This window comes from Alligator sinensis, unplaced genomic scaffold, assembly GCF_000455745.1.
Source record: "Alligator sinensis unplaced genomic scaffold, ASM45574v1 scaffold247_1, whole genome shotgun sequence".
In the NCBI taxonomy this organism is placed as follows: domain Eukaryota; kingdom Metazoa; phylum Chordata; order Crocodylia; family Alligatoridae; genus Alligator; species Alligator sinensis.
Genome location: NW_005842002.1, coordinates 2,103,252 through 2,128,318, shown reverse-complemented (window position 1 = coordinate 2,128,318; position 25,067 = coordinate 2,103,252). Strand labels below are relative to the sequence as shown.

Here is a 25,067-nt window from a genome sequence, read left to right as displayed (position 1 = left end):
ATGGGTATGTGGGGTGTGAGGGAGGGTGGGGGTGTAGGGACCCGCACACACTCCCCCCATGGTATGCAGCCCCCACTGCCTGGCAGCAGCAGCAGCAAGTGCAGAGGTCAAGGTGCTCGTCCCCGGCACAGGCACTGCTCCAGCCAGTGCTGCATGGAGGGAGAATGGAGCCTGCCTTATTCCTGCGGCTCTGCTCCCTGAGCCTACAGCAGGGGAAGCCCCACCCTGGAGCCAGCTGCTTCTCACACTCCCCGCTATACACTCTGCTGGGAGTGGAGGGAACCCCACCCTCTGCTTCCCCACAGAATCCAGTGCAGGGCTTCCCCTCTGTGAGTGTGGAGCTGCAGGCATGATGTGAAGTGATGAAACAGTCAGCCAGTGCTATGCTAGAGGTGAGGAGCACAGCCCCCTGCAGCCTGCCCAGCTGCTTCTGTACCTAGGGCTCTGTGCCGTGCCTGCAGCTCCGCACTCACAGAGAGGAAGCCCCATGCTGGACTCTGTGTGGAAGCAGGGGGTGGGGCTCCCTCCACTCCTGGCAGAGTGCACAGCAGAGAGCAGGGAAAGCAGCTGGCTCCAGTGTGGCTTCAGTGTGGGGCTTCCCCCACTGCGGGATTAGGCTCAGGGAGCAAAGCCACGGGAATAAGGCTGGCTCTGCTCCTTCCCCCTGCACAGCTCAGGCCAGAGCTGTGCTTGTGCTGGGTACAAGCACCCTGACCTCCTTGCCTGCTGCTGCTGCCAGGCAGTGGGGGCTGCACGCCATGGGGGGAGTGTGCATGGGTCCCTATACCCCCCCTCCCTCACACCCCACACCCTTCACCCTGCCCAGTTGAGCTTTGTGCTCCCGCTGCCCCTCTCAGGGGAGGAGGAGGAAGGGAAGGAGTTCCCCACAGCATGGAACCTTGCCTCCCCCCTGCTCTGGGAGGACTAGGAGGAAGAGTTCCCCCTCTGGGGCTGGGCAGCATCCAATAGAGCTCCCCCTCTGCACCCTGTAGCAATGGGGGAGAAGCAGGGTGAAGAGTCATCCCCCTCTGGGGCCAGGCAGCCTCACAGAGCCCCCCTCCCCACCCTGCCACAAGAGGGGGGGAGGAGGGAAAAGAGCCCCCCCCCCCAGCACCAAACAGGCCCCCCTCCCAGCCCTGCGGCAGTGGGGGAGAGGGAGGAGGGGGAAGAGTTCCCTTCTGAGGCCAGGCAGCCCTGTGTGCCAAGATTGATCCCAGCTCTCAGGGAGCCGCAGGAGCAGGCCTGTGGGGGCCTGGCCACATCCCCGCTCCTCAGCTCAGCTTCCCTGTGGAAGGCAGGGCTGCTTAAGCAGCTCTGGGCTTCTGGCTTGAGCCACTGCAGGCATGTGTCAAACGTCTGCAGATTATATTAACCTGCAAAGCCTGAATCAATTCAGGCTCAGGCTTTTTGAATATCTTTCCCTAGTCAGAGAGGCTGCCTGTGCCACTTGTGGCATGTGTGCTATGGGTTGACCTCCCTTGTCCCAGACCAATACAAGATCAAGACCACCTTATGTTTATTTTTTTGTGGAAAAAATATTCCTGTTATTTCAGATTAATTCCCCAACCTGGATCAGGCTGAAAAGTCAACATGTCAAAATGTTCATAACCACAAGTCCCTAGGAACTTCATCTTAGGTTAGTTGAAACATTAGAAGGTTTCATTTTAGTAGCAACTTTGTTGTTGTTGTTGTTGTTGTTATTATTATTGACAACCGTTTTAATATTAGTAATGTATTTTTAATTAAAAAGTCATTTTAATTTAAAACAAATTGTGAACTTTAAAAATAGGCAATGTAAAAATCTGATGTTGAGATGATTACAAACTTCTTTTTAAAATTTTTGTGACTAAGAAATTCATTGAAGTCCTATATGAGTTTTGAACCATTTCAGAGCTGACAAAATGGGATTCTCCAACAAAATATAATTTTGTTGAAAATATTCTAGCTAAATCTACTTCTCTTTTTTTACTTTAGCTGCACATTCTTTCCTTGGTTTCCTACCAAGACTTACTCTTAAATTGCTGGCATATATGAGTACTCCATTCACTAGGACATTTCCATGATACAAAGAAACCATAAGCATGGTTAAACGGACAGCTAAGAATTAGTGCAGCCTCTTAGGACAAAATATGTGAAACACTTTCTCTGCCCTGCTATGCTAATTTTATGTTGCTCTATCAGCAGAAAGTTATTATTAGACATAAAACTATTATAGACTTGTTCTATAACTTCTTCCCCCCACATCCTGAATTATGCTATCTGCAGATAGCCAACGGTCTGTAGGATGCTAGTCTGTTAATCTGGCATAGAGAATTCTCTGGGATAGAACCTGGGATTGGAAATCTGCTACCAGGTTCTCTTGGATCTCCTCTATGCTAAGCACAAGTGAAACTCTAGCCCACAGCTTACTAAAGAAGTACAATAGCAATCAGAAGATGAAGAAAAATTCAAAGATAATCTTCATTATTCTGACCAGTCCTTTTCATACCAGGTGACGCACGGAATTAAATGCTTCACCTGGTCCAGGCAATACGTCCAGGTGACACATTGCCTGGACAAGGGAGACGAGGTTGATGTCATGTATCTGGATTGCAAAAAAGCCTTTGACTTTATCTCCCATGATGTCCTCATGGTTAAGCTGGGGAACTGCGGCCTTGACCATCTCATGGTCTGATGGCTGGGGATCTGGCTCCGAGGTTGGACCCAAAGAGTATTAGTTGATGGGAGCAAATCAACATGGCACAAGGCAACCAATGAAGTCCCTCAAGGCTCAGCACTCGGGCCAGTACTCTTCAACATCTTTATTAATGATCTGGATTTAGGTATCAGATGCAGAGTGATGAAGTTCAGGATGACACTAAACTATAGGGGAAGGTGGTTACACTGGAGGACAGACTCGGGATACAGGCCAACCTGGACAAGCTTGCAAGGTGGGTGGACCAAAACCTGATGGCATTCAACGTAGAGATGTGCCGGGTGCTCCACCTTGGGAGGAAAAACCGGCATCATACTTAGGCTCGGCAGTGCCTCACTCACTAGCACCATGACCAAAAGAAACTTGGGGGTCTTGATTGACCAGAAGATGAACATGAGCCACCAACGCGATGCCATAGCCAGCAAGGCAAACCAAACTCTAGCATGCATCTATCGATGCATCTCGAGCAAAACTAGGGGTGTCATCCTCCCACTTTACTCAGCCTTAGTGAGGCCACAGCTGCAGTACTATGTCCAGTTTTGGGCCCCCCACTTCAGGAGGGATGTGGATAAGCTTAAGAAGGCCTTTGATCATGTGGGTGGCTCTTCTTCAGGCTAACAGAGCAAGCCTTACAAGGAGAGGCTGAGGGACATGGGACTTTTCAGCCTGGAGAAGAGAAGGCTCAAGGGGGACTTGGTGGCAACCTATAAGTATATAAGGGGTGTGCATCAGGATCTGGGAGACCCCCCAAGGGATAACAAAGTATAACCGCCACAAACTTCTAGAAGGCCGATTTAAACTGGACATAAGGAAAAACTTATTTACAGTTTGAGTGTCCAGGGACTAGAACAGACTCCCCCCGGAGATGGTACAAGCACTTACTCTGGACTCATTCAAAAAACCTTTGGATGCTTGTGTTGCTGGGATCATTTGACCTCAGCAGACTTCCTGCCTATAGCAGGAGGGCTGGACTCAATGATCTCATGAGGTCCCTTCCAGCCCCTAATGTCTATGAAATCTATAAAATTCCTAATAATCCATAGTTGTCTCATTTAATAGAAACATTTCCCCACTCACGTTTCAATGATATATATTATAGGTATTAATTAGTGAATATATAATTCTATTAATTTATCTGTTCCAGACTTTTCTGTTCAGTTTATGTAACGATATTATATTATGTCTAGTGATCTCTTTAATATCAGTAGACTCTATTTGGCACTTAGGCTAGGGACAGATATTCAAAAATCCTGAGCCTGAATTGATTCAGTCTTTGCAGATTAATCTAACCTAGCTAGCCTGAACCAGTTTGTAACCGGATAGACATTCTCTCTGAACTGAGGAAATTCAGGCCTATGCCTGTAGTGGTTCAGGCTAGAAGCTGAGGGGCGCTAGAGCAGCCCTCCCTTCCCTTGGACAGTGCTGAGCTGAGGGGAGGGGCACGTAGCCAGGCCCTGGCAGGACATTATGATTAGGGCGGTCTGCCTGTACCATCCCAGGCTTTTCCCCACTCGCCGCTCAAGAGGCAGGAGTGTTGCCAGCCACCAGCCAGCACTCTGAGGCAAGAGTGAGGGGGGTGCAGTGCATGCATCTGTTGATGATATAGAGCTTTTCAATCTCCCCCCACCCCTGCTTCTTTATACTGTCAGCAAAACAATAGCATCTCTCCATTACTTCAAACTCTTCTTAAACAGCTTACCAGCAGACCTGTTGATTAGCTTCAAACAGCCCTAAACAGTCACTGTTCCGTCTCCTGTCCCAGGGAAATTGGAGACACACACACAGATCTGCATTAGCTAGCATAGCACATGCTTAGGGTCCATGGGGCTGGGGTCCCTGCTTTGGGAGATGGAAGGGGGGGATTTCCTGCTTGAGCAGAGAGCAGTGATGGTGGGGTAGGGCAGGGGAAAGCCAAGCAGATCCTGCTGTGCCTGCAAGTCTCTGCCTGAGCTCCAGCCAGGGAGCAGAGGTGAGGGGCCAGCCCTGCTATGGAGCAGAAAGCCCCACCCAGCCGAAAGAGGATGCTGGAGGTGCTGGGATGCTGGAGGTGCTGGATGGTGGTTTATCTTAAATCAGCAAGGGGTCTGGAACAGACATTGCATAAACCGGTTTGAGCCAAATCAGTTAAGTCTGATACTACATTTAACCAGGTTTATCTCAAACCAGTTTCTGCCATTTTCAAACTGGTTTATGTGCACTGAACATCTGTTTTGTTACAGGCTTAAACCAGTTTCCGATCACTTAAACCAGTTTATGTGTAATGTCTATCCCTAGGCTTAGTGGGTAAAAGTAGGCCTGTACGAATAGGGAAGTATTCAATTTGGATTCAGCTGATTCAAAGAATAGTGATTCAATTCAGAGATTTGGATCACTGTGCTGAATTGGTTCGGCCAAATCAGCTTTGGAAGATTTGGTGCTGATTTGGAGAGATTTGGTTATTCGGCCATATACTATAATGGAGAATCACTGAAATACCTATACCTTTGTCATTTTTTGTCAGATTTGGATGAAAACAGCAGGGATGGTAGCCCCTTCTGAGGGCACAAAGCCTGGAAAGTTTTAAGGAGATAGGTGCAGGGGTTTCTGGGAAACTGCACCTCAAGTAGCTGAGAAGCAGAACTCGTGACATGTGTGACTTTGTGTGTGTGTTAAGGCACAGCAGGATGCAAACAGCAGGGATGGTAGCCTGTAATAGAGGGCCTTCCCAGTTCCCAAGCAGAAACAGCTCAGAAAAGGGACAGAAAGGCTGCAGACAGAGGCTTATGTGCTGTTTCTACATCCCTCCCCCAGAGCACTGTGATTAGAAGGGGACTTGGGGAAAGATTACAGTCAGTGGCCAGTTACAGGTGTCAATCTTCCCCCACTCCCTTCCCCTCCCTCTTCTTCATTTTTGTTTCCCTGCAAGTCTGCCTTCTGAATCGCCAAATCTCTGAATCTTTTCCCAAACCTTTTCCGAATCGATTCAGATTCTCCAAATAGATTCCGGGGGGGGGGGTTGTCTCCCAAGTCGATTCAGATTCAGTGATTCGGCCTCTGAATTGGGCCAAATCTTCTCTGAATCAAATCGATGACTGAAGCTTCTCACACCCCTAGTAAAAAGCAAACCAGACTCTGAAGGCTTTTATATGTGTGCTTTGGGAGTGGGGGGACATTTTAATTAGAGTGGCTTGGGGGAGGTGGGGAGGAGTAGCTCTTAGAGCCCCTCTAATTAAAGTGTCCGGAGTGTCTTGTGTATCAGCGTCCCTGCGCTTCATAATAGTAGCGGGGGCACTTTAAAGCTTGTCAAGCAAGACACAAGAGACTGCTGGAGTGTGATAATTGCCATGCTCCAGGAGACTTGAAGAATTGAGTCTGCTTCAATGCACTGGAATTACAGTGAATCGGAGCAGCCTCCCTGCTCATGTAGAGGCACCCTGCAAATCTAAAATGAACACGAATTTAGCACCTTGGCTTTACTCTCTCCTACTTTTTCATTAGTTACTATACACAAGCTACCTCCCTCATTGGAATTAAAATACAGTACTACATGCGTTTCTTAAGGACTACATCATTGGCTATATACAGAATAAATAGTACGGTCTCAATTTAATTAAAGCAAAATATTTCAAAACTAAATTAGCCCCAGTGTATATTAGTGTATGTTCAGATTTCCATTAATGTCCTCCTGATTTGATATGCTGATTACTTAGTAATGTGTATTTTTTAATTAAAATAGGAAATATTTATTCTCCTTTGAAAATAAGGGCATTTATTCAGGCACCTAACATGAAGATAGAGATCTACATTTGAAAATTTGACTCATATAATCATAGAATCATAAAAACTTAGGGTTGGGAGCAGGGCCATCCCTAGGGGGGCGCGAATCAAGGCAACCGCCCTGGGCTCTGTGCTTTGTGGGGCCCCACGGAGCAGTGGCAGCACAGAGCTGGGCGGAGTGGCAGCTCCACTTCCAGCCGTTCACTCCCCCCCCTGCTTGCCACCGCTACTGCCAATGGCCGCGGCAGCTTCTGCCACCGCTCCTGCCAATGGCCGCGGCAGCTTCTTCAGGTCCAGGATCAGAGCAGGGATGGGGCCCCACATGGGCTGATTTGCCGCGGGCCCCGCACCCTTCTCAGATCACCTCTAGTTGGGAGGGACCTCAGGAGGCCAGCTAGTCCAACCACGTGCTCAGAGCAGGCCCATCCCCAACTAAATCATCCCAGCCAATGCTTTGCCTAGCCAGGTTTTAAAAACCTCCAAGGATGGAGATTCCACAACCTCTCTGGGTAATGTGTTCCAGTGCTTTATTACCCTCCTAGTGAGAGAGTTTTTCCTAATATCTAACCTAAGCTTCCCTTGCTGTGACTTGAGGTCATTGCTCCTTATTCTGTCATCTGCCACCACTGAGAACAGTCTAACTCAGTCCTCTTTGAAACCACACTTTAGGTAGTTGAAGACTGTTATTAGATCCCCCTTAGTCTTCTCTCCTCCAGACAAAATAAGCAAGTTCCCTCAGCCTCTCCTCAGAAGTCATGTGCCCCAGCCCCCTAACCATTTTTATTGCCTTCCGCTGGACTCTTTCCAATTTGTCCACATCTTTTCTGTAGTGGAGGGCCATAGAATTGACACAGTACTTCAGATGTCCCCTCACCAGTGCCAAATAGAGGGGGATAATCACTTCTCTCTATCTTCTGGCAACACACCTATTAATGCAGCCCAATATGCTGTTAGCTTTCTTTGTAACAAGGGTATGCTGTTGGCTCATACTCAGGTTATAGTCCACTATAACCCCCATATCCTTTTCTGCAGAGCTGCTGCTTAGCCAGTTGTTCCCCAGCCTGTACCTGTGAATGGGATTGTTCCGACCTAAGTGCAGGACTTTGCACTTCTCCTTATTGAATTTCATGGGTGCATCCAGACAAGCACTTGTGTGTTTCCCCCTGGACAAATAGCAATGGGCACATGTGTGCTGCTGCTATTTATCCCCAGGGAACACCTGTGCATGCACACTCTGGTGTGCGGCAAATTGCTTCAGTAGTCTTACCTGAGGTCCTGGGGGCCTCCTGGGGCTTCAGTGGTGGCGATCTAGGCATGTGGAGCCTGGCTGGCAGGCAAAGCATGGCTGTGGCTGGCCATGCTACAGTTTTGGGTGGTGCACACTACCTCCATGTGTTCTGCCCTGCTTTTTTTTTTTTTGGATTGGGTTTTTTTTTTTGGACACTGGGATATCCCAGTGTCAAAGAAGCCTATTGCACTGCAAATTAGTAGCATGGCAAATGCCTACATGTGCAGTGAACATGCTTTGTGGAGCCACAGATGGGTCTGCAGTGTCACAGACTATACATGCGCACTTGTCTGGACATGCCCCATGAGTTTTCTTTTGGTCCAATCCCCCAATATGTCTAGGTCTCTCTGAATCCTATCCCTACCCTACAGCTTATTTATTTCTCCACCCACTATGATGTTATCTGCAAACTTGCTGAGGGTGCAGTCCATCTCATCTGCCAGGTCACTGATAAAGATATTGAACAAAACTGGTCCCAGGACCGGCCCCTGGGGCACTCCACTGATACCAGCTGCCAACTAGACATTAAGCCATTGATCACTACCTTGTGAGCCCAACATTCCAGCTAACTTTCTGTCCACCTTACAGTCCACTCGTCCAACCTATATTTCCTTAGCTTGCTTGTGAGAATGTTGTGGGAAACCATATCAAAGCCTTGCTGAAGTCGAGGTATATCACATCCATTGCTCTCCCCGCATCCACAGAGCCAGTCATCTCATCGTCGAAGGTAATCAGGTTGGTCAGGCATGACTCACCTGTGGTGAATCTATGCTTACTGTTCCTAATCACCTTCTTCTCCTCCAAGTGCTTAAATATTGATTCCTTGAGGACCTGCTCCATGATTTTTCCAGGGACTGAGGTAAGGCTGACCAGTCAGTAGTGCTCTGGATCCTCCTTTTCTTAAAGAGGGGTGCTATATTTGCCCTTTTCCAATCATCTAGACCTCTCCCAACTGCCACAAGTTTTTAAAGATAATGGCCAGCAACTCTGCAATCACATCAGCGAACTCCCTTCGCACGTTCAAGTGCATCCCATCTGGCCCCATAGACTTGCACATGTCCAGTTTTTCTAAATAGTCACTAACCTGTCCTGTCGCCACTGTTGGCTGCTCACCTCCTCCCCAAACTACTGCCAGGTGCAGTAGTTTGGGAGCTGACCTTGCTTATGAAGACTGAGGTGAAAAATACATGGAGTTACTTCATCCCTTTTCTGCATCATTTGTCACTAGGTTGCTTCCTCCATTTAATAAGGGACCCACACTTTCCTTGTCTCTCTTTTCTTGCTGTTATACTTGTAGAAACCCTTCTACTCACCCTCCATGTTCCTTGCTAGCTGCAACTCCAGTTGCACATTCGCCTTCCTGATTTCATCCCTGCATGCCTAAGCAGTACTCTTGTACTCCTCCCTAGTTGTTTGTCCAAGTTTCCACTTGTAAGCTTCCCTTTTGTGTTTTAGCTCACTAAAGAGTTCCCTGCTAAGCCAAGCTGGTCTTCTGCCATATTTGTTAGTTTTCCTGTGCATCAGGATGGTTCATTCCTGTGCCTTCAGTAAGGTTTCTTTAAAATACCACCAGGTCTCCATGACTCCTTTCCCTCTCAGACTGGCCTCCCAGAGGATCCTGCTCATCAGTTCCCTGAGCCAGCAGAAAAGCAGTTCCCTGCTTTTCTGAAGTCCAGGGTCCTTACTCTGCTGCTACTCTTTTTCCTTCCTTTCCTTGGGATCCTAAACTCAGTCATCTCATGGTCACTGCAGCCCAAGTTGCCATCTGCTTCTACATTCCCCACCAATTCTTCCTTGTTTGTGAGCAGCAAATCAAGAAGAGCATGACCCCATTGGCAACACTTGCACCAGGAAGTTGTCCCTAAAACTTCCTGGATTGCCTGTGTACTGCTGTATTGCCCTCCCAGCAGATTTCAGGGTGATTGAAGTCTCACATGAGAACCAGGGCCTGTGCACTCAGGAAATTTCCACTAGCGATGTGAAGAAAAGTAGATATATTTATGTAATTATATTAATCCTTTGTTAATAAGCAAATGTACCTTTTTATCCCGAATCTCGTATTGCTTCTTAAAGAAAGAGTACAGTAAAAGCTCTGTTATCCGGCATCCCCCAGGAGTGGGGGATGCGGGATAACAAAATATGCTGGTTAACTGAGTGGCCCCAGCCACTGCTTCTCCCACTGCGTCTGGGGCATCCCTCCGCCCTTCCCGCGGCATCGCCATCCCTCCCATCACATTGCTGCATGTCCTGTGGGCCCTGTGGGACAGAGAGGCAGGCCCTGCACAGCCCCATACAGCCTGTTATACCCCTGGGCTGTGGGGGCTTGGCAGTGCAGGCTGCTTTGCCCCCGGCCGTGCGGGCTCGGAGAAACCAGAAGTGCCGTGGTGAGCACTTCCAGTTTCATTTTGTCTTACAAGCCAGCATGATGGTTAGTAGAGCATGCTGGCTTGTAAGATGCCAGATAACGCTGCTTTCACTGTATTATTATACATTTGGAACTGTAGAATGCTGGAAATAATCCTCTTAATAAGGATTTAACAGTTATCTAGTAATAAGATCTTCAAAATTTGGTGTCCATGCTCTTTATAAGAAAGTGAAGATAAAGATGAAGAAGAGGAGTAGTTTTTATTGGATACTAGTAAGGGAAACCTTCATAAAGAAGCAAGTACTTTGTACAAATTATTTGTAAAGGGAAAGTAAATATTTTTACAATTTGCCAATGTGATTCATTCCTTAGTGGAGGCTTTTTGTTATTATTTTCATAAGAGTTTTTAAATTGGGAAACAAGACTGTCACATAAGATGTATAATCAGAATCCCGAAGTCTTATTGCAATGAAAATATCCCCGGTCATTTTCACTAGAACAAGAGCACAAACCCAGATATCAAGGGCAGATTCCACCTTTACGGCTAACATTTTAACCATCCAAATTTCCCCTTAATTTTCCCACTAGATACTGTTTTTCAGTTCCTGTACTGAACTAGTGTGAGATATTGCTGTGCTCTGTTAAATACTTGACATAATTTGCCTCAGGGGGTGGCTGTCTTTTCCAGGCGTATATTGAATGCCATCCATCTGTCCTGGAATCCAAAATATGACAGTTTTGATATTTTTTAATGTGTGAGTTAAGTGCCACTGGAAGGAGTTGAATTAATAGCCTGAAGACTCGCATTCCCTGGAACAAGCTCGGTTCCAAAGTGGCTCCAGAGATAACTCCTACCATCAAATGTCCTAACCTGACCTGAATAGGTCAACTACCAGAGGTGCTTTTTGGGTATGTGAGGCTTGCTTACTGCCACCTAGGAATGATTTGTACCTTTGAGGAAATACGAGCATCAAGAGGAAATGTTATATATGTTTTTTTCACATTAGTAACGATGTTTACTGTAGCAGTAACATACGTTCCCCACACAAAACAGTGGCATTGCAGGATGTGGTATTGATATTTGTCCCAGAAAAGACAGTTCGTTAAATGAGGTAATTTGATACTGATTCCAAGGATGCTATCTGGTATATTAAAGAGAGAAAGAGAACTGGCCATTTATAACTGTACAGATTTCCTGGGACTTTTTAATGCTCATTTTGTTTTTCCTGGATTTCTGATTTGGAGCTACAGCAGTTAGATCATGCATATCATGCTAAAGGATAGATAGATTGTGTGCTAACATAGGACATCTCAAACATTTTTACAGGATGAACACCTTTGAATATCTAGATGTTATAGGCATTACTTGCCCACCCGTATGCAATAGTGCTGCCACTTCCTATATCATTTTCAATCACATAGACAACCCTGTTGCAAACATGTTTCTAGCCAAAGAATAACCAGTAAAGTGGAGAAACAAGAAAAAGGTGGCAGTATTATCCAGGTATAGCCCTAGGAAGAACCTTTATTTTTACAAGAAGAAAGAAACAACCTTGACTTTCAGTTCCAAGATGTATTTGCAGACAGTGAGAAAAAAACACCTTTATACTGTTAAACTAAATACAGTTGATGGGGAAATCTTTGAAAAGTTTAAATATAAATGTAGAAATTGCAGTCCTATAAATGGTAGTGTAAGAATTATAGCTGTTATAGCTGTGATATCCAGAAATTGTGTGAGAGGTGAGGATTTCTTAGGACAATGTATTTTATTAGACCAACTGTATAATTGGGATAGAGTTAGACAAGCTTTTGAATGCAAGACATTATTCTTCAGGCCTGACCAGAACAAACCAAGCACAACATAGTAATAAACAGTTTCAGGAGGAGGTGAGAGATCTCCCTAAGAATTCTTTGCCAGTCCTATGGATGGTCTTGCTATCTGACAGGATGGGGTGTGTGGTTATGGCCAGACACAAATGGAAGGAAACTTTTCTTGACATGCATTCAGTGTTATTTCTGAAGTATGATTGGGAGAGAGAGGATATTATAAGAGGTAAGGTGTATTTACAGTCTATTTTTCACATCTTTATCAGTTTTATTCTTAAAAAAGGATGTTGAGATCTTGGTCAGTCTGTTAAATCAGTAGTCCTGCTCAGACTATTGCACGAAAAGGCAGGTGATTACTTTCCTTAAAAGAAGTGCTGACTATCAGTAGAAGGGAAATCTACTCATGATCCTCTCTCACCCCTCTTATACAAGGGTTACTGTACTAAAGTTAAAGTTTGGATAATAGGATAGCAAATCAGTTCCCTAATATATTTTATAGCAGTTGCACTGTATGATCTGTTTAATACATACTTGATTTTTGTCCCATCTTTGTAAGGTGGATGAGATAACTTTTGTTTTGTTTTGTTTTGTGTTAATTGGGCCCAGTTCTTCAACAATAGTAATTTTTTTAGCCTTCGCATATCCAATAGTGGAAAATTATTTCATTCTAAAGGAACCTGGTAATACAGGCTTTTTTTTTCCATTTTGGTTAATTCTACTATTCGATTCTGCTGCCTTTTAACTGAAGAGGAATATAAGTATAAAAGTGCCACAGACACCCATATTCAAAGTTTGAAATTGTAGTATAACTTTTTCTCTTTAATTTGTTCCTCATTCACTATAGGTGAATACTGATTTCCTGGACATCATTGAATTTATTGAATGAGTAAATAGAAGTCCAGGAACCTTCACTAGCAACTGTATATGGTGATTCACTGTTTGAATAACATTTAGGATGCAAAGTATATGGCTAAACTTGTGTAGGGATTGTCAACTGGTAGCAGGATGTAAGATGTTAAATTAATGACATTTAAAACAAGATTAGAAAAAGTCACTAGCAAACTTAAATTAGAATTCTGAAATGGCCATTGTGGCTTCAAAAAAATTAGTCTTCTCCAATAGCCATGAATTATCTTTGCTACTCTGTGTATTGATGCAGGGTCAAAGGTCACTTTATCATTTGGAGAGAATCACTTCCTAGATACCTGTGATATCTAGTTCTGATAAGATATAAAATTTAAGGTATAATTAGAATGATTCATCTGAAGTTCATGGCCTATATTGAAATGGACATATGTAACTTCAGAATTTAAACTATGAATTCTTTTTCTATTGAGAAGAAGAATTGAAAGTAATCAGTTAAAAATACTTTGAGATAGTTGTAACAGAAATCTAATAACGCTTTAAGAATATTTACTCTGCATTCCCACTTCCCTTCCATTGTACAGTGTAAGCAGTTCACATCGGTCATAATAATGTCAGACATGATTTTAGAACTAATACTACTTCCTTAAATAGTGGATTTTGGAAAACAAAAACAATCAAAACGAAGTAAAACAAAACACTACTTTCTGTTTGATCTCTTGCCTGTACTGTAGGTAATCAATCAGAATTCTGTTTTTTTAAAATCATGTCCTCTGCTGGAATGGAAGGAAGGAATAGAAGAGCAGAAGTTGAATCTGCTTATATCAATCCTCTTCCTAGAGAAAGAGATACCTGTAACTGCACACTGGAGAGATAGGGTAAAAGGGAACCAAGCATAGTCAGTAGCTGTTTCCTCCCCTTTTCTTGATGGTGCTTTAAAGCACCTCACTGGTAAAGTAAACAGGTGCAGGTGAGGTCCATCCCACAGAGTCTGGTGTTCTGGTATCCAGTGATAAAAGTTCTGCTTGAGTTTTTCCTTTCCCTAGCTTCTCTCTTTTCATCTGATGCCAAAATTCCTTCCTGTAGAATTAATATTTACTCCTACTCTTTTGGCAGCCTGGTGCTTTTTTCTCTTAGTAACCTTCACAAGTTATAAAAAGATGTGTTTATTTGTAGTAATTGTAAGGTAAGATATGCTATGGATATTTTTTTCCTGTCACTGTCTCCCCTTTGGCTGACATGTCATTAGTAGCGCGTAGATATGTTTAAGCTCTGGTATGTATTGTACTTGAAACTGTTCCTTCTTCAGGAGAAATTCATTTTAATGAAATGCTACAGTTGAAAAAAATGATAGTTATTTGGGTGTGACTTCTTCTGTGTGGTTGAGTAGAGCTTTTAGCTTGTGTTTTTTCTCTATAAAAATATATGGGCGAGAAGATATTGTACAAAGTAAATCCTTTCTTTCAAACAGCTCTTCACACACATTCTCATATGGGTATTCTCAGTCCCAGAGCCTCTGACCAGAGAAAGTTTTATCTCAGAAATAGTTATACTCTGTGCTCCAGTATTTCTCCTCTGCCTCCTCCTGCACCAAAGGAACAAATGGTGGAGCACATACTCCTGCCTTCAGTTCATCTTAGTCTTCTAGTTAAGTCAGAGCATTTTCTTTGTCAGTTATTTTTTGCAGCCTGTGCTTGCCTAAGTCTCAGGTTGTCAGTTTATTCCTTATAGTTTTTCCTTCCATATTTCAAAATCAATTTCTTAATTTTGTTTTTGTTCTCTTCTCAATAATTTTTGAGGGCTTCAGAATGGATACCCCATATGTTCCCACCCTCACTCTTACTATTTTTTTTTTGCAGCTGTGCCATGCAGCACTCCCATTTTGTATCCTACTTCTTTGGACTTCCTATAAGTGCCCTTCCACAAGCACTTGTAGAGCTGAACACATTAAATCTTCAGGTCTATCCACTCCTGTGGATCAGGGACTCATAATTCCTGTTGAGACTTCCCATAGCAAGAGGTGAAAGAAGTATTTTTGTAAATTGGTGTCATCATCACCTTCAGTACATGGTAACACCATGGGAAGGTGATTACCTTTTAACTCAAGTAGATCTCCATAACACTGATTTGATCCTGGCTGGGCTGTCCTCGGTACCAGTGCCATCAGGCCATTTGACACGAGACTTACAGACTCCATCTTGACTCTTTTTACTATCTATGGCTCTGCCTTGCCCTTCATCCTCAGAATTGCTGGTACCACACTCATGAGTATCATGTTTTCCAGCATCAAGTGTGATTCTAATCTAGTCCCACCCATTCTAGCCTCCTAAGGCTCCTTTTTTACTATCTTCAAGGAAACAACCATATCTGGGTGTAAGGATTTGCTCAGCCTTCTGGGTGCTGAAACCCAGCTGCAGGTTGTCACCAGTTAATAGTCTGCCTGGCTGGAAGGCTGAGATAAAGCTGCAACTGATAACTAGCATATGAGGGTGCAGCCATGGAGAGGGTTGAGAGCCTCAGGAGCAGAGTGCAAAGGGAAAGAAGAAAGGATGTGGGGGTGCTGAGGAAGAAGCAGAGCCTTGGTGTTGCCTCTCAAGGTCTGAAGAAAGACAGTTTTGTTTTCTGTCTGCTCAGTTGCTTGTTTTATTTTCTCTGGGGACAAAGTTGCCCTATGTAAAATAAACTGGCTGGGAGCTGGAAGCCCATACACTGAGGCAAGAGCCACCCAGCTACAGCTTCCCCCACTTCTGGCTGGGTATCTGATGCTTGGCATGCATCCCCATGGTTTCCATGATCTACCTGCTGCCTGGAGTGGTGCAGCAGGGACAGGAGGAGGAGGAGCCACTGGAGGTAGGAGGAGCCAAGCAGTACTTGGGCGGCTGCAGGAGCAGCCCTACTGGCTGGGGTCAGGGCTGGGGCTGGGGCTGGGACTGGGCCAGGGCAGTGCCACTGGCAGGTGTGGGTGCAGATGCGGGCATGACACAGGCTGCCCCAGGTAGGTGCAAGTGGGGCTCTGTCTCATGCGGAGGACTATGGGGGCAGCCGCAGGCTAGATGCAATCAATTGGCAAGCTATATCTGACCCACGGGGTACATTTGCCCACCCAAGTTAACCAGTTTACCTTGGTTGTCATTGCATGTGGCAGTGGTACAGCCACTAGTAAAGACTTTGCTGTTCCAAGTGAAGGCCACAGGCTATCTTCAGTCAAGATAGCTGACGTCTACCACAGCCCATTGTTTGCTATGCAACTGAAGTCAGGGTGCCCTCAAGTTGGCCAAGTTGGGGCCCTATGCTTCAGAAGTAAACTATGAGGTGATGAAGGTACATTGGCATTTTAAGCAGGCTTATCAACATCTCCTTTTTTTCTGTGTTGCTACAAAATGGTTTGATTCACTTGTATGATACTTCTTTCTTATCATTCCTAAAAATATGCTGTAAGATGTTTCAGTTCTATAGCCCATTAAAGTAACTGACATTTTTCTTTTCTCCTCTCCTCAACAGGAGTAACAACTGTACTTACAATGACAACACTGAGCATCAGTGCTCGAAACTCTCTCCCAAAAGTAGCTTATGCAACAGCTATGGATTGGTTTATTGCTGTTTGTTATGCTTTTGTATTCTCTGCATTGATAGAATTTGCCACTGTAAATTACTTCACAAAAAGAGGATGGGCTTGGGATGGAAAAAGTGTAGTCAATGATAAGGTAAGTGATGATAAAACTTCTTTATACACCTACTTATTCTAATTAAACAATAAAAAAGATCAAATTGTGTCAGTGAAAATAGATGAATACTTTGGAAATGCCAGCAGAAGTTAAACAGTATATAAGGATTTTTTTCCATATCCCTTTGAGATACAAAAATATTATCTCAAGTCTCTCTCCAGATTGCGCAATAGTCTTCTGTGTCTTTTTAAAAGTAAACAAAAAATCTGAAAATCTGAATTAATAACACATAGTCGATTCTTTGTGTGAAACTAATACTATCTAGGTAACACTTTTGTGTAAAACAATCTTTAGGCTTAAGAAAAATGGGTATACAATATTTCCATCCATTGTGTTTCAGAACATTGGATATACTATTCCATGCTCCTCTTTTGTTTTTCTTTGTTTTTAGTTAACCTTTTCTCTCTTGTTCTTTACTTCTATTGGTCTTTATATACATAATTGGAACATATGCAGTTTAAATGAATACTCTGCAAACTCCTGGTGGACCAGTGTGTCAGGTAGCACCTCAATCTGGGCTCAAGAACTATGTCTCTGAAAGCACTGCAAAATGCAAGTACTTATAAATCCTTAACAGTTTAATTTGATAAGATGAGGTTTGCTTGGTTTTGTGAAACTGCTATACTACCTGAAAATTCTTCTTGCATACTAATATCATTTTTGCAATTGTTCAAGCAAATACCTACTTATTGGTATGATTTCTCAGCAAACACAAGTTGGCCTGGTGGTTAGGAAGCTAGTAGGCCTGTGCAAAGGAGCTAGTATTTGCTTTGGATTCAGATTTGGCTGATTTGGGGGACAGTGTTTTGATTTGGTGATTTGAATGACTGTCTCAAATAAATTTGGCTGAATCTGATTCAGAGATTTGGCCACTGCCGATTTGGCCAAATCTCCGAATCAGCCCCATCCCCCGCCTGCTGTCCCAGCTCCCGGCTCTTAAAAACAAACAAAAAAAAAAACCAAAACCACTCACCAGCTGCTGCCAGGCAGGGGAGGCAATCCATGCTGCCCCCTCTGCCCATGCTGCATGAGGGGCTCTGCCATGAGCCCGGGGCCCCTCCATGGGCCCCCAGAAGCCCTGAGGCTGCTTCAGCAGCTGGTGATCCTGGGGCTTTTTTTTTTTTTTTTTTTAAAGCCAGAAGCTGGGGTCAGGCAGGGCAGCCAAGGTGGGGGGAGGGCTGGGAGAGTGGGAGGGGTCGGGGGGCTTGTGACAGCCCCCTACACAGCATGGGGCAGTGAGCGGCAGTGGGGGGCACCCCTCCCCCCGCCTGGCAGCAGCCGGTGAATGGGGGCTTTTTTTTTTTAAAGAGCCAGGAGCTGGGGTTGGAGCTGGGTAGGACAGTCATGGGGGCGTGCTAGGAGAGCATGCGGCAGTCAGGGGCACTCAGGCTGGTTGGGGGGGGACAGGCAGGGGATGGGGCCTGGTGGGGGTTCCCCCATGGTCCCGTCCCCCCTCCTCCAGTCTCCTCTCCCCTGGCCCCTACTTACCATCATGGAGTCCGGGGTCCAGCTCACTGCTGCAGCGAGTGGGAACTGCCCAAATCGCTGAAGCACTCTGAATCTTTTCTGAATCAATGCAGACTTTTTAATTGGTCTCCTGATTCGATTCGGATTTGGAGATTTGGCCACTGAATCGGGCCGAATATCCTCCGAATCAAATCAGCACCCAAAGCTTCACACAGCCCTAGAAGCTAGCCTTTTCTTAGAGATGCTCTTTTCTTAGAATGTAATGCCAGATTTACTTGCATAATACCTTTTACTGCAAAAATCAGCCCTCTAAAATTGGGGTCTCTCTCAAAGGAGGAAGCTGATTTCTTTGTAGGAATTGAACCATTTCTTTGTAGGAATTGAACCATGCTGCAGTGGCTCCTAGGTCTGTCATTTTCTAGCCAAAGAGGGGCAGGAAGTGCAATCTGTAGCATTTAATTTTAACCCTTTCACAGATGCTGCCAAATTGGCAATAGCTTTTGCTTCAGCAGCACCAGTCAAAATTGAGCCATGTGGTCAGGATCTCATGTGGTCAGGATTCAGCCATGACTGGAAAAATCTTTGTTTTCTTCATTCTGCCTTCCCCAAATAAGGTACATGTCTTATTTGTGGGTATATGTTACGAGAAAATACAGCATATTTCTTTCAGTGGCTGGCCCTTAAGAACATACTGCTTCAGAGTTTCTTTCAAGTGCAGATCATAAACATACCCCAAACTGGCAGTAGGAGTGAAGGTCATACAATGCCAGTTCTAGATTCAGTTTTTATATATTGGATTGCATTTAAGCACTTACATTCTCTTCAACATTCTCCAACCCCCTTCCCTCCCTGTCAGTCAGGATGACTTTCTTCCAACGCAGCAGTGCCATGCTTAGTACAGTTCAGCTTTTAACCTTTTGCACATTTGTCTGCACTGCATGTTTTGCACTTCTTTTGACCACTCTTATCAGCATGTGGGGAAAGTCACAAAAAGAGCCAGCCACTTGCTAAGGAGATAGATATTATACAATAATCTTGAATCTGCATTTGAATTGGTTAATATTTAACCAAATAATGTTTCTTAATAAATACTAGCATTTCTACTTAAAGCGTAGGTGTTACTATTTTGCTGTATTTTCTTCCAATCATCTATTAGTGCTGTACAAATCTTAATAATTTAATATCAGCCTATGCTCACAATTGTGAGATAGCTATACCTAACATGTTACTGTGCTGCAGTCTGCTGTTTCAGCATGCTGCCAAAGAAATATACCCCTTCCACTGGCACTCACACTAAGGAGCTTGCAAATGGTGTAAATGACTTGGCACAGTCCCTTGCCTTGACACCATACTCTGGCTTCTCAATACAGACTGTCTTGTGATATGAAGAGTGCCTAATCCCTGGACATGCTCTTGAGATGGCACCAGGCCACTTGCACCACAAATTTGATCAGGGAAAAAAGCCATTATGTTCATCTTAGACCCAGGATTTGTAGTTCCTGATTCCCAGTCTCCCTATTCAGTCTTCTTAATTATACTTTGTCCATTAAGTTAACTGTAACGTCTCTTAGTGTTTAAGTAGGTCAGTCTCAAATTCTTCTCCTATACAGTATTCAAAAACAGGGGTCTAAAAAGCAGTGGCAAAGTATGGGTATATACAATTAATTGAATGCATAAAATAAACACAGCAATCTGTCTTGCATTTATAATTACATATTTTACAAATGTGCTAACATATTACAGGCAAAATGTTAGACCTTATTATTGAAAATGTAGCCCTCTGTAATCACATAGTGCAGACTCTTTGACAATTTGTAGCATTTAGGCCCCAGCCATTGAAGTCAGTGGAAAGACTCACTCTGACTTCAATGAAAAGTATGTTGAATTATCTGCATGTTTTATTTCTAGTGCCAAAAAGTGACATTTGGTAAAATAAGTATACTGGAGTGTCATGAATTATGTACAGAGCCTTAACAAGACCACATAGTATAGCCATTTTACTCAGGTATTAATGGCTGAGAGATCATGAGATGCAGGCAAAACAGGAATTTCACTTACGTGAAAATATCAGGATTTAGCTCTTATTTTAAATCTTGAATAAAAACAGACTAACATTGATGACAGTGTGGCTCTCCAAGCCTGCTTTCAAATCACCCAGAGTCCACTGTTAAATATATATTTTAAGTGAAATAAATATTTAGTAAAGAACAACTGCATTTCTTATTAGGAGTGTGCGAAACGGGCCCTATTCGATTTGGATTCAAATTTGGCCTGAGCCAGGAACAGTGATTCAATTAGTTGATTCGGATCACTGTCCCTGATTTGATTTGTCTGAATCCAAATCTGAAGATTTGATGCTGATTTGGTGAATCAGTGATTCAGACATAGAAACAACTGTAAATGTTTTTTTCTACATATCTTGAGGTAGTAGGTGTGGCTCATGATCACTGCGATGCTGGGGCTGATGGAGCATCCCACAGGAGTCCAGGGGGGCCCTCCACATGCTCAGTGGTGAACCTGGAAGTAGACCAGAAGTACTTCCAGTGCACTTCCAGGTCTGCTGGGGAGCATGCTGCATCCCCCCCACCACCACACACACACACCTCCCTAGCTCGGTGATTGGCCACAGGGGGACCCTGGGTGCCCCCCCAGAACCAGGAGGCACCAGTCGCTGAGCCAGGGAGGTGCAAGGGCGGGCCCCTGTGCAGTCCCCGGCAGACCCAGAAGTGGATCGGAAGTGCCTCTGGTCCATTTCCAGGTCTACTGCCAAGCACACTGGGGAGCCCCCCATGCTTCTGTGGGCTGTTCCATGTGCCCCAACATTGCAGCATTCACGAGCCCCTGCTACCTAGAGGTATGTAGAAAAAACATTTAAAGCTGTCTCTATGTCCGAATCTTTCCAAATTTCTCTGAATCGATTCGGAAAGATTAAAGGGTCCTCTGATTCAGTTCAGAGATTCAGCCAACAAATCAGGCTGAATCTCTGCTGAATCGAATCAGGGACCGAAGCTTTGCACAGCCCTGTTTCTTATCCCATCAGACACACTTCAATTTACATTGTTTTTCAAAGAAATTTTTCTCCAGATAATATTGACCAATGAGCTCACCTTAATTTAACCCAATTTAATTAGAGGTCCCAAAGAAATCATAAAATTTGAGGAATTATTTCTATGAAAATGACTGATGGTTGAGGATCAGAAATACAATTGGATGATACCCAGCACCTACTCCATTTAAAAACTATATTAGTAATGGACTTCAGTGTATTTGAAAATGGCTCAGAACGCCACAAGCTTATCCCTGCTTGCCTGTTGGCAGCAAATTTAAAATTAAATGTAAACTGAGATCAGACAAAATATTGGAGTATGGATGCTTCTTCATATAAATAAGATATATTGATTTCTTAAGTGCACAGACACAAAGAGGCTGCTGAGACTTTCCTGAAAAAACATCATCCTGAAGTTTGAATCCATTGAATAGGTATAGTACATGTAACACAACTGCAGAATCAGGAGTCTAGGAATAAATTCTGCATGTCAAACAAATTAAGCATTTCTGACTGGCACATTGTCACTATAATATAATGATGTAAGAAGACCTTAAGAACTCTCCGATCATCCTTCAGCTGTTTCTCTAAATTAACGTAACAGTGTTGTGGCATGATTTTAAAAGTGGCAGCTGCTTAACAGCTTTAGCATGCCTTCCCTGGAGAGAGGACTATACAGGCCAAATTCTAGTATTCTGGCATCAACAGCTCATCTACTTCAGACTGTCATTCTTCATATGAAAACCCCTTTCCTTATCATGAATTGGTTGATATTTTCTTCATTTTATTTCTTGCAAATCTAAAGTATCCAGTTCTGTTTCCTGTTGTAGTAAATACTATACAATGTGCTCCTTCTCTCAGTATTGGTACTTTACTGCTTTTGAACTATCCATTATGAAAATAATCTACTTTTATTTCAAAGTCAATTACATATGGTCAGTTGAAAACAATAAGTCTTCTAAGAAACCATATAATAAGTATGATCAATCCAGTAACTCTCTTTTTAAATATTTGAAATTTAGTCATTGTATTTGAAACAAAATTAGCTTTTCCATACCAGAGTGTTTATAATATTGAGGTATTTGTTTTCATATTTTCTTATCTTTTTATCTTCTGAGATTTCAAAGCTAAAGTTTCAACGTTCCCAAGAGGACTACAATATTAAAATCACACATTGTCATAAAGGAAGGGATTTTGTAGGTTGGCTAGTGTGCCCCTCTCCTCTTTATTTTATTCTTTTTTCCCTCTGACTTTATACGTCCATCAATTAGCAGCTAAAGAGCAGTTCATCAGGGCAACAAGAAATGACTGTGTTCACATTCCACTTTAGGTTCTTATTTAACCCTGAAGTAGGCATTGGAAATTTTGTATCTTCCAAGAAATATATCCCTGTGGTTATTTTGATTCACAGCCCTGCATTGCATGCTTTTACCCTCAAACTCCAGATTGTACAGATGGTCCTGATAACTAGGAAATCCCCACAGATCTTTAGTAAAGGGAATTGGGGGAACTAACTATCTTTCAACCTGAAGTCAGGGGAACTAACCACCAAGGGTGCAGACAGAAGTGTAGCTCCCTGCTGTACCTGAGAATGCTTTGCAGGAAGCGTTCTGAGTTGCAATGATCCCTGGGACAAAACAAAAGTTCACTGTTGGTTCCAGGGAGAAAGAGAATATAGCTGCTGGCTGCGAGCCTGCAGCCAGTTTCCATGAGCAATGGCCCTGCGAGGCTGCAAAGATTTCAGAATGGGAAATGCAGTGAGGGTTCAGATATTTGGCTGATCAGCCCTTTTTGAAGCTGTCTGCAATCTTGCATTTGTTTAGTCATGGCTATAGACTGCTTTCTGTGGCCAGATCGGGTGAAAATTGTCACTTCTATCTGTGCCACAATTGAAATGAAACTCCTGCAAAGAGAATTTCACAAAATCTCTCCCCCCAGCCCCCCAGCCCCAAAAAAACAAACCAAAACAGTGGTCACTTATGAACCTCCTAGAATGAGACATCTCTCTGATCATAATGCTGTTTCATCCTATTCTTTGCAGAGATATGTAAATGAAAACTTTTATGTTTTATCTATTCCCCTACAGTGTTTTCAAACTAAACAGTACATTATTTTGTTAGCACATGTGAAATGGGGTTAACTGAAAAGAAAGGAAATCAGGCTTTTTAAAATCATGAACCCAGCTGAGTGAATGCAAAAGTACACAAAACAACAGAAACAGGGAAAACAGAAATGGTGGTTAGACATTTTAAAACATGCTTTCTTATATAATCCACAGGTAGATTCTCCAGAGAACAGGAGAAGGAAAAGGAGGAGTGGAAAAGTTTTGTGGACCATGCATGCATGTATAACTTCTAGTCCACATTTTGTGCATATAATAGTACAAGAGAGCTAATCTATACCTCATCTCCATGTAGCTTTGGAATAAGCAGGGAAAAGAAAGGGATGTGGGAGTGGGAATGGCTACTGGCAATCCTCATTGCCTTCAAATGTGAAGCAGGGATAAGATAATGTATAATTGAGGCAGTGATTATAAAGGGCAGTAGTACTGACAATCCTCAGGTATGCACCTTGTTCCATTGCTGGATCTTAACGTGTTCAAAAGTATGCACAGACCTATATTTTGTTTTGCCATTTAATGTTCAATCTGTCATTACCTGTCCCATCAAATGGACTGTTTTAGAATGGTCCCCTCGATTTACTAAAGCAAGGACTGTATAGTGGGTCAGTCGGAGTAAGATTGTATTTGTCACTCCTACCTTTTATTCTGGGTTGCCATTTTGTGTTGCTGAGGCACTTCCAACTCCTGTTGGCCTTTTGCCATTCGTTACAGCCATACTTTTACCATTGAGTCAAAAGTAAAGATTGCAGTGCTTTTCAGAGGCCAGCTCTGTCAACCTAGGCAGTAGCTGTTGTTCTAAGATTTCAGACCTGCAAAGATTTCCACAGTACACAAACCCTTATTTCCTGAAGAGTCTCTTTGACTTTAGTGGAACTTCAGGTGATATAAGAGACTCTATTTACAGACCCTTGCATAGGATTGGCATGTGAAACAATACCTTCTCTCTCTGAGAGTGAGGGTTTCTCCTCTACATACTGCTTTCTCATTATAGTACATGCTGATTCTTATTTTACCAACTTATTGTTTGTTTTATGTTTTGTGATGTGGTGGCTTACTGAAACTGGTGTACCAAGTGTATAATGCAATAAATATTTAATTTCATGCTGTCTTCCAATAGAAAAAAGAAAAAGCATCCGTCATTAAGAAAAATAATGCTTATGCAGTGGCTGTTGCCAATTATGCTCCAAATATTACCAAGGACTCGGTTCTACCAACAATCTCCAAGAGTGCTACAACTGCAGAACCCAACAAGGCAAAACCAGAAGCCAAGCCACAGGAAGCAAAGAAAACATTCAACAGTGTTAGCAAAATTGACAGAATGTCCAGAATAGTGTTTCCAGTCTTATTTGGTACTTTTAACCTAGTGTACTGGGCTACATATTTAAATAGAGAACCTGTCCTACTTGGCTTTGCCCCATCAACCTAAAAGCCAAATTGCACTGGGGGTGTATAGCATCATTATAATCAGATAGGTTGGTTTCCTATGTACAGTACGACTAATAACTGCTAATCTGTGAACCAATATGTACAGAGTGTATATAGATAGCTTATCTGTGTATCTCCAAAGGAGGCACACTGTTTATTCATGGGATTTGTAAACAGATAGCACCCATGGCAAATATAGCGAGCTCTTTAAAAGTTATACCCAGGGGAGTTCTCTTAACCCAGGTTTCAAATATACAGAAGTATAACCCCTCCCTGCAAGGAAATGAAAATATGGTCCTGCAGAATTATTTAGGAACAGTATTTTTTTAATTTAAAGTTAAAATATTTTTCTATAAAATAACTGATAATAATTTAATGGAAGAACCTATCATTTAAAAAAGTGATTTTTTTAAAAAGATAATTATTTCATATAATAGCAGTGCCCATGTACATATATAGAGTGGTGAGCTCTTGCTGTTCTCTTGTT

The 25,067-nt window shown here is 43.3% G+C and overlaps 1 protein-coding gene across 1 annotated transcript in view; it reads left to right on the top strand.

Annotated features, from left to right (window-relative positions):
• GABRA2 (gamma-aminobutyric acid type A receptor alpha2 subunit) overlaps window positions 1-24,795 on the top strand; it is a 125,077-nt gene extending 100,282 nt beyond the window's left edge. The window contains exons 8-9 of the mRNA XM_006021739.3: window positions 16,297-16,499; window positions 24,273-24,795. Of these exons, the coding sequence (XP_006021801.1) occupies window positions 16,297-16,499; window positions 24,273-24,581 (512 nt within the window). The 3' untranslated portion in view covers window positions 24,582-24,795. The remainder of the gene's footprint in view (window positions 1-16,296; window positions 16,500-24,272) is intronic.
• Window positions 24,796-25,067: the final 272 nt, after the last annotated feature.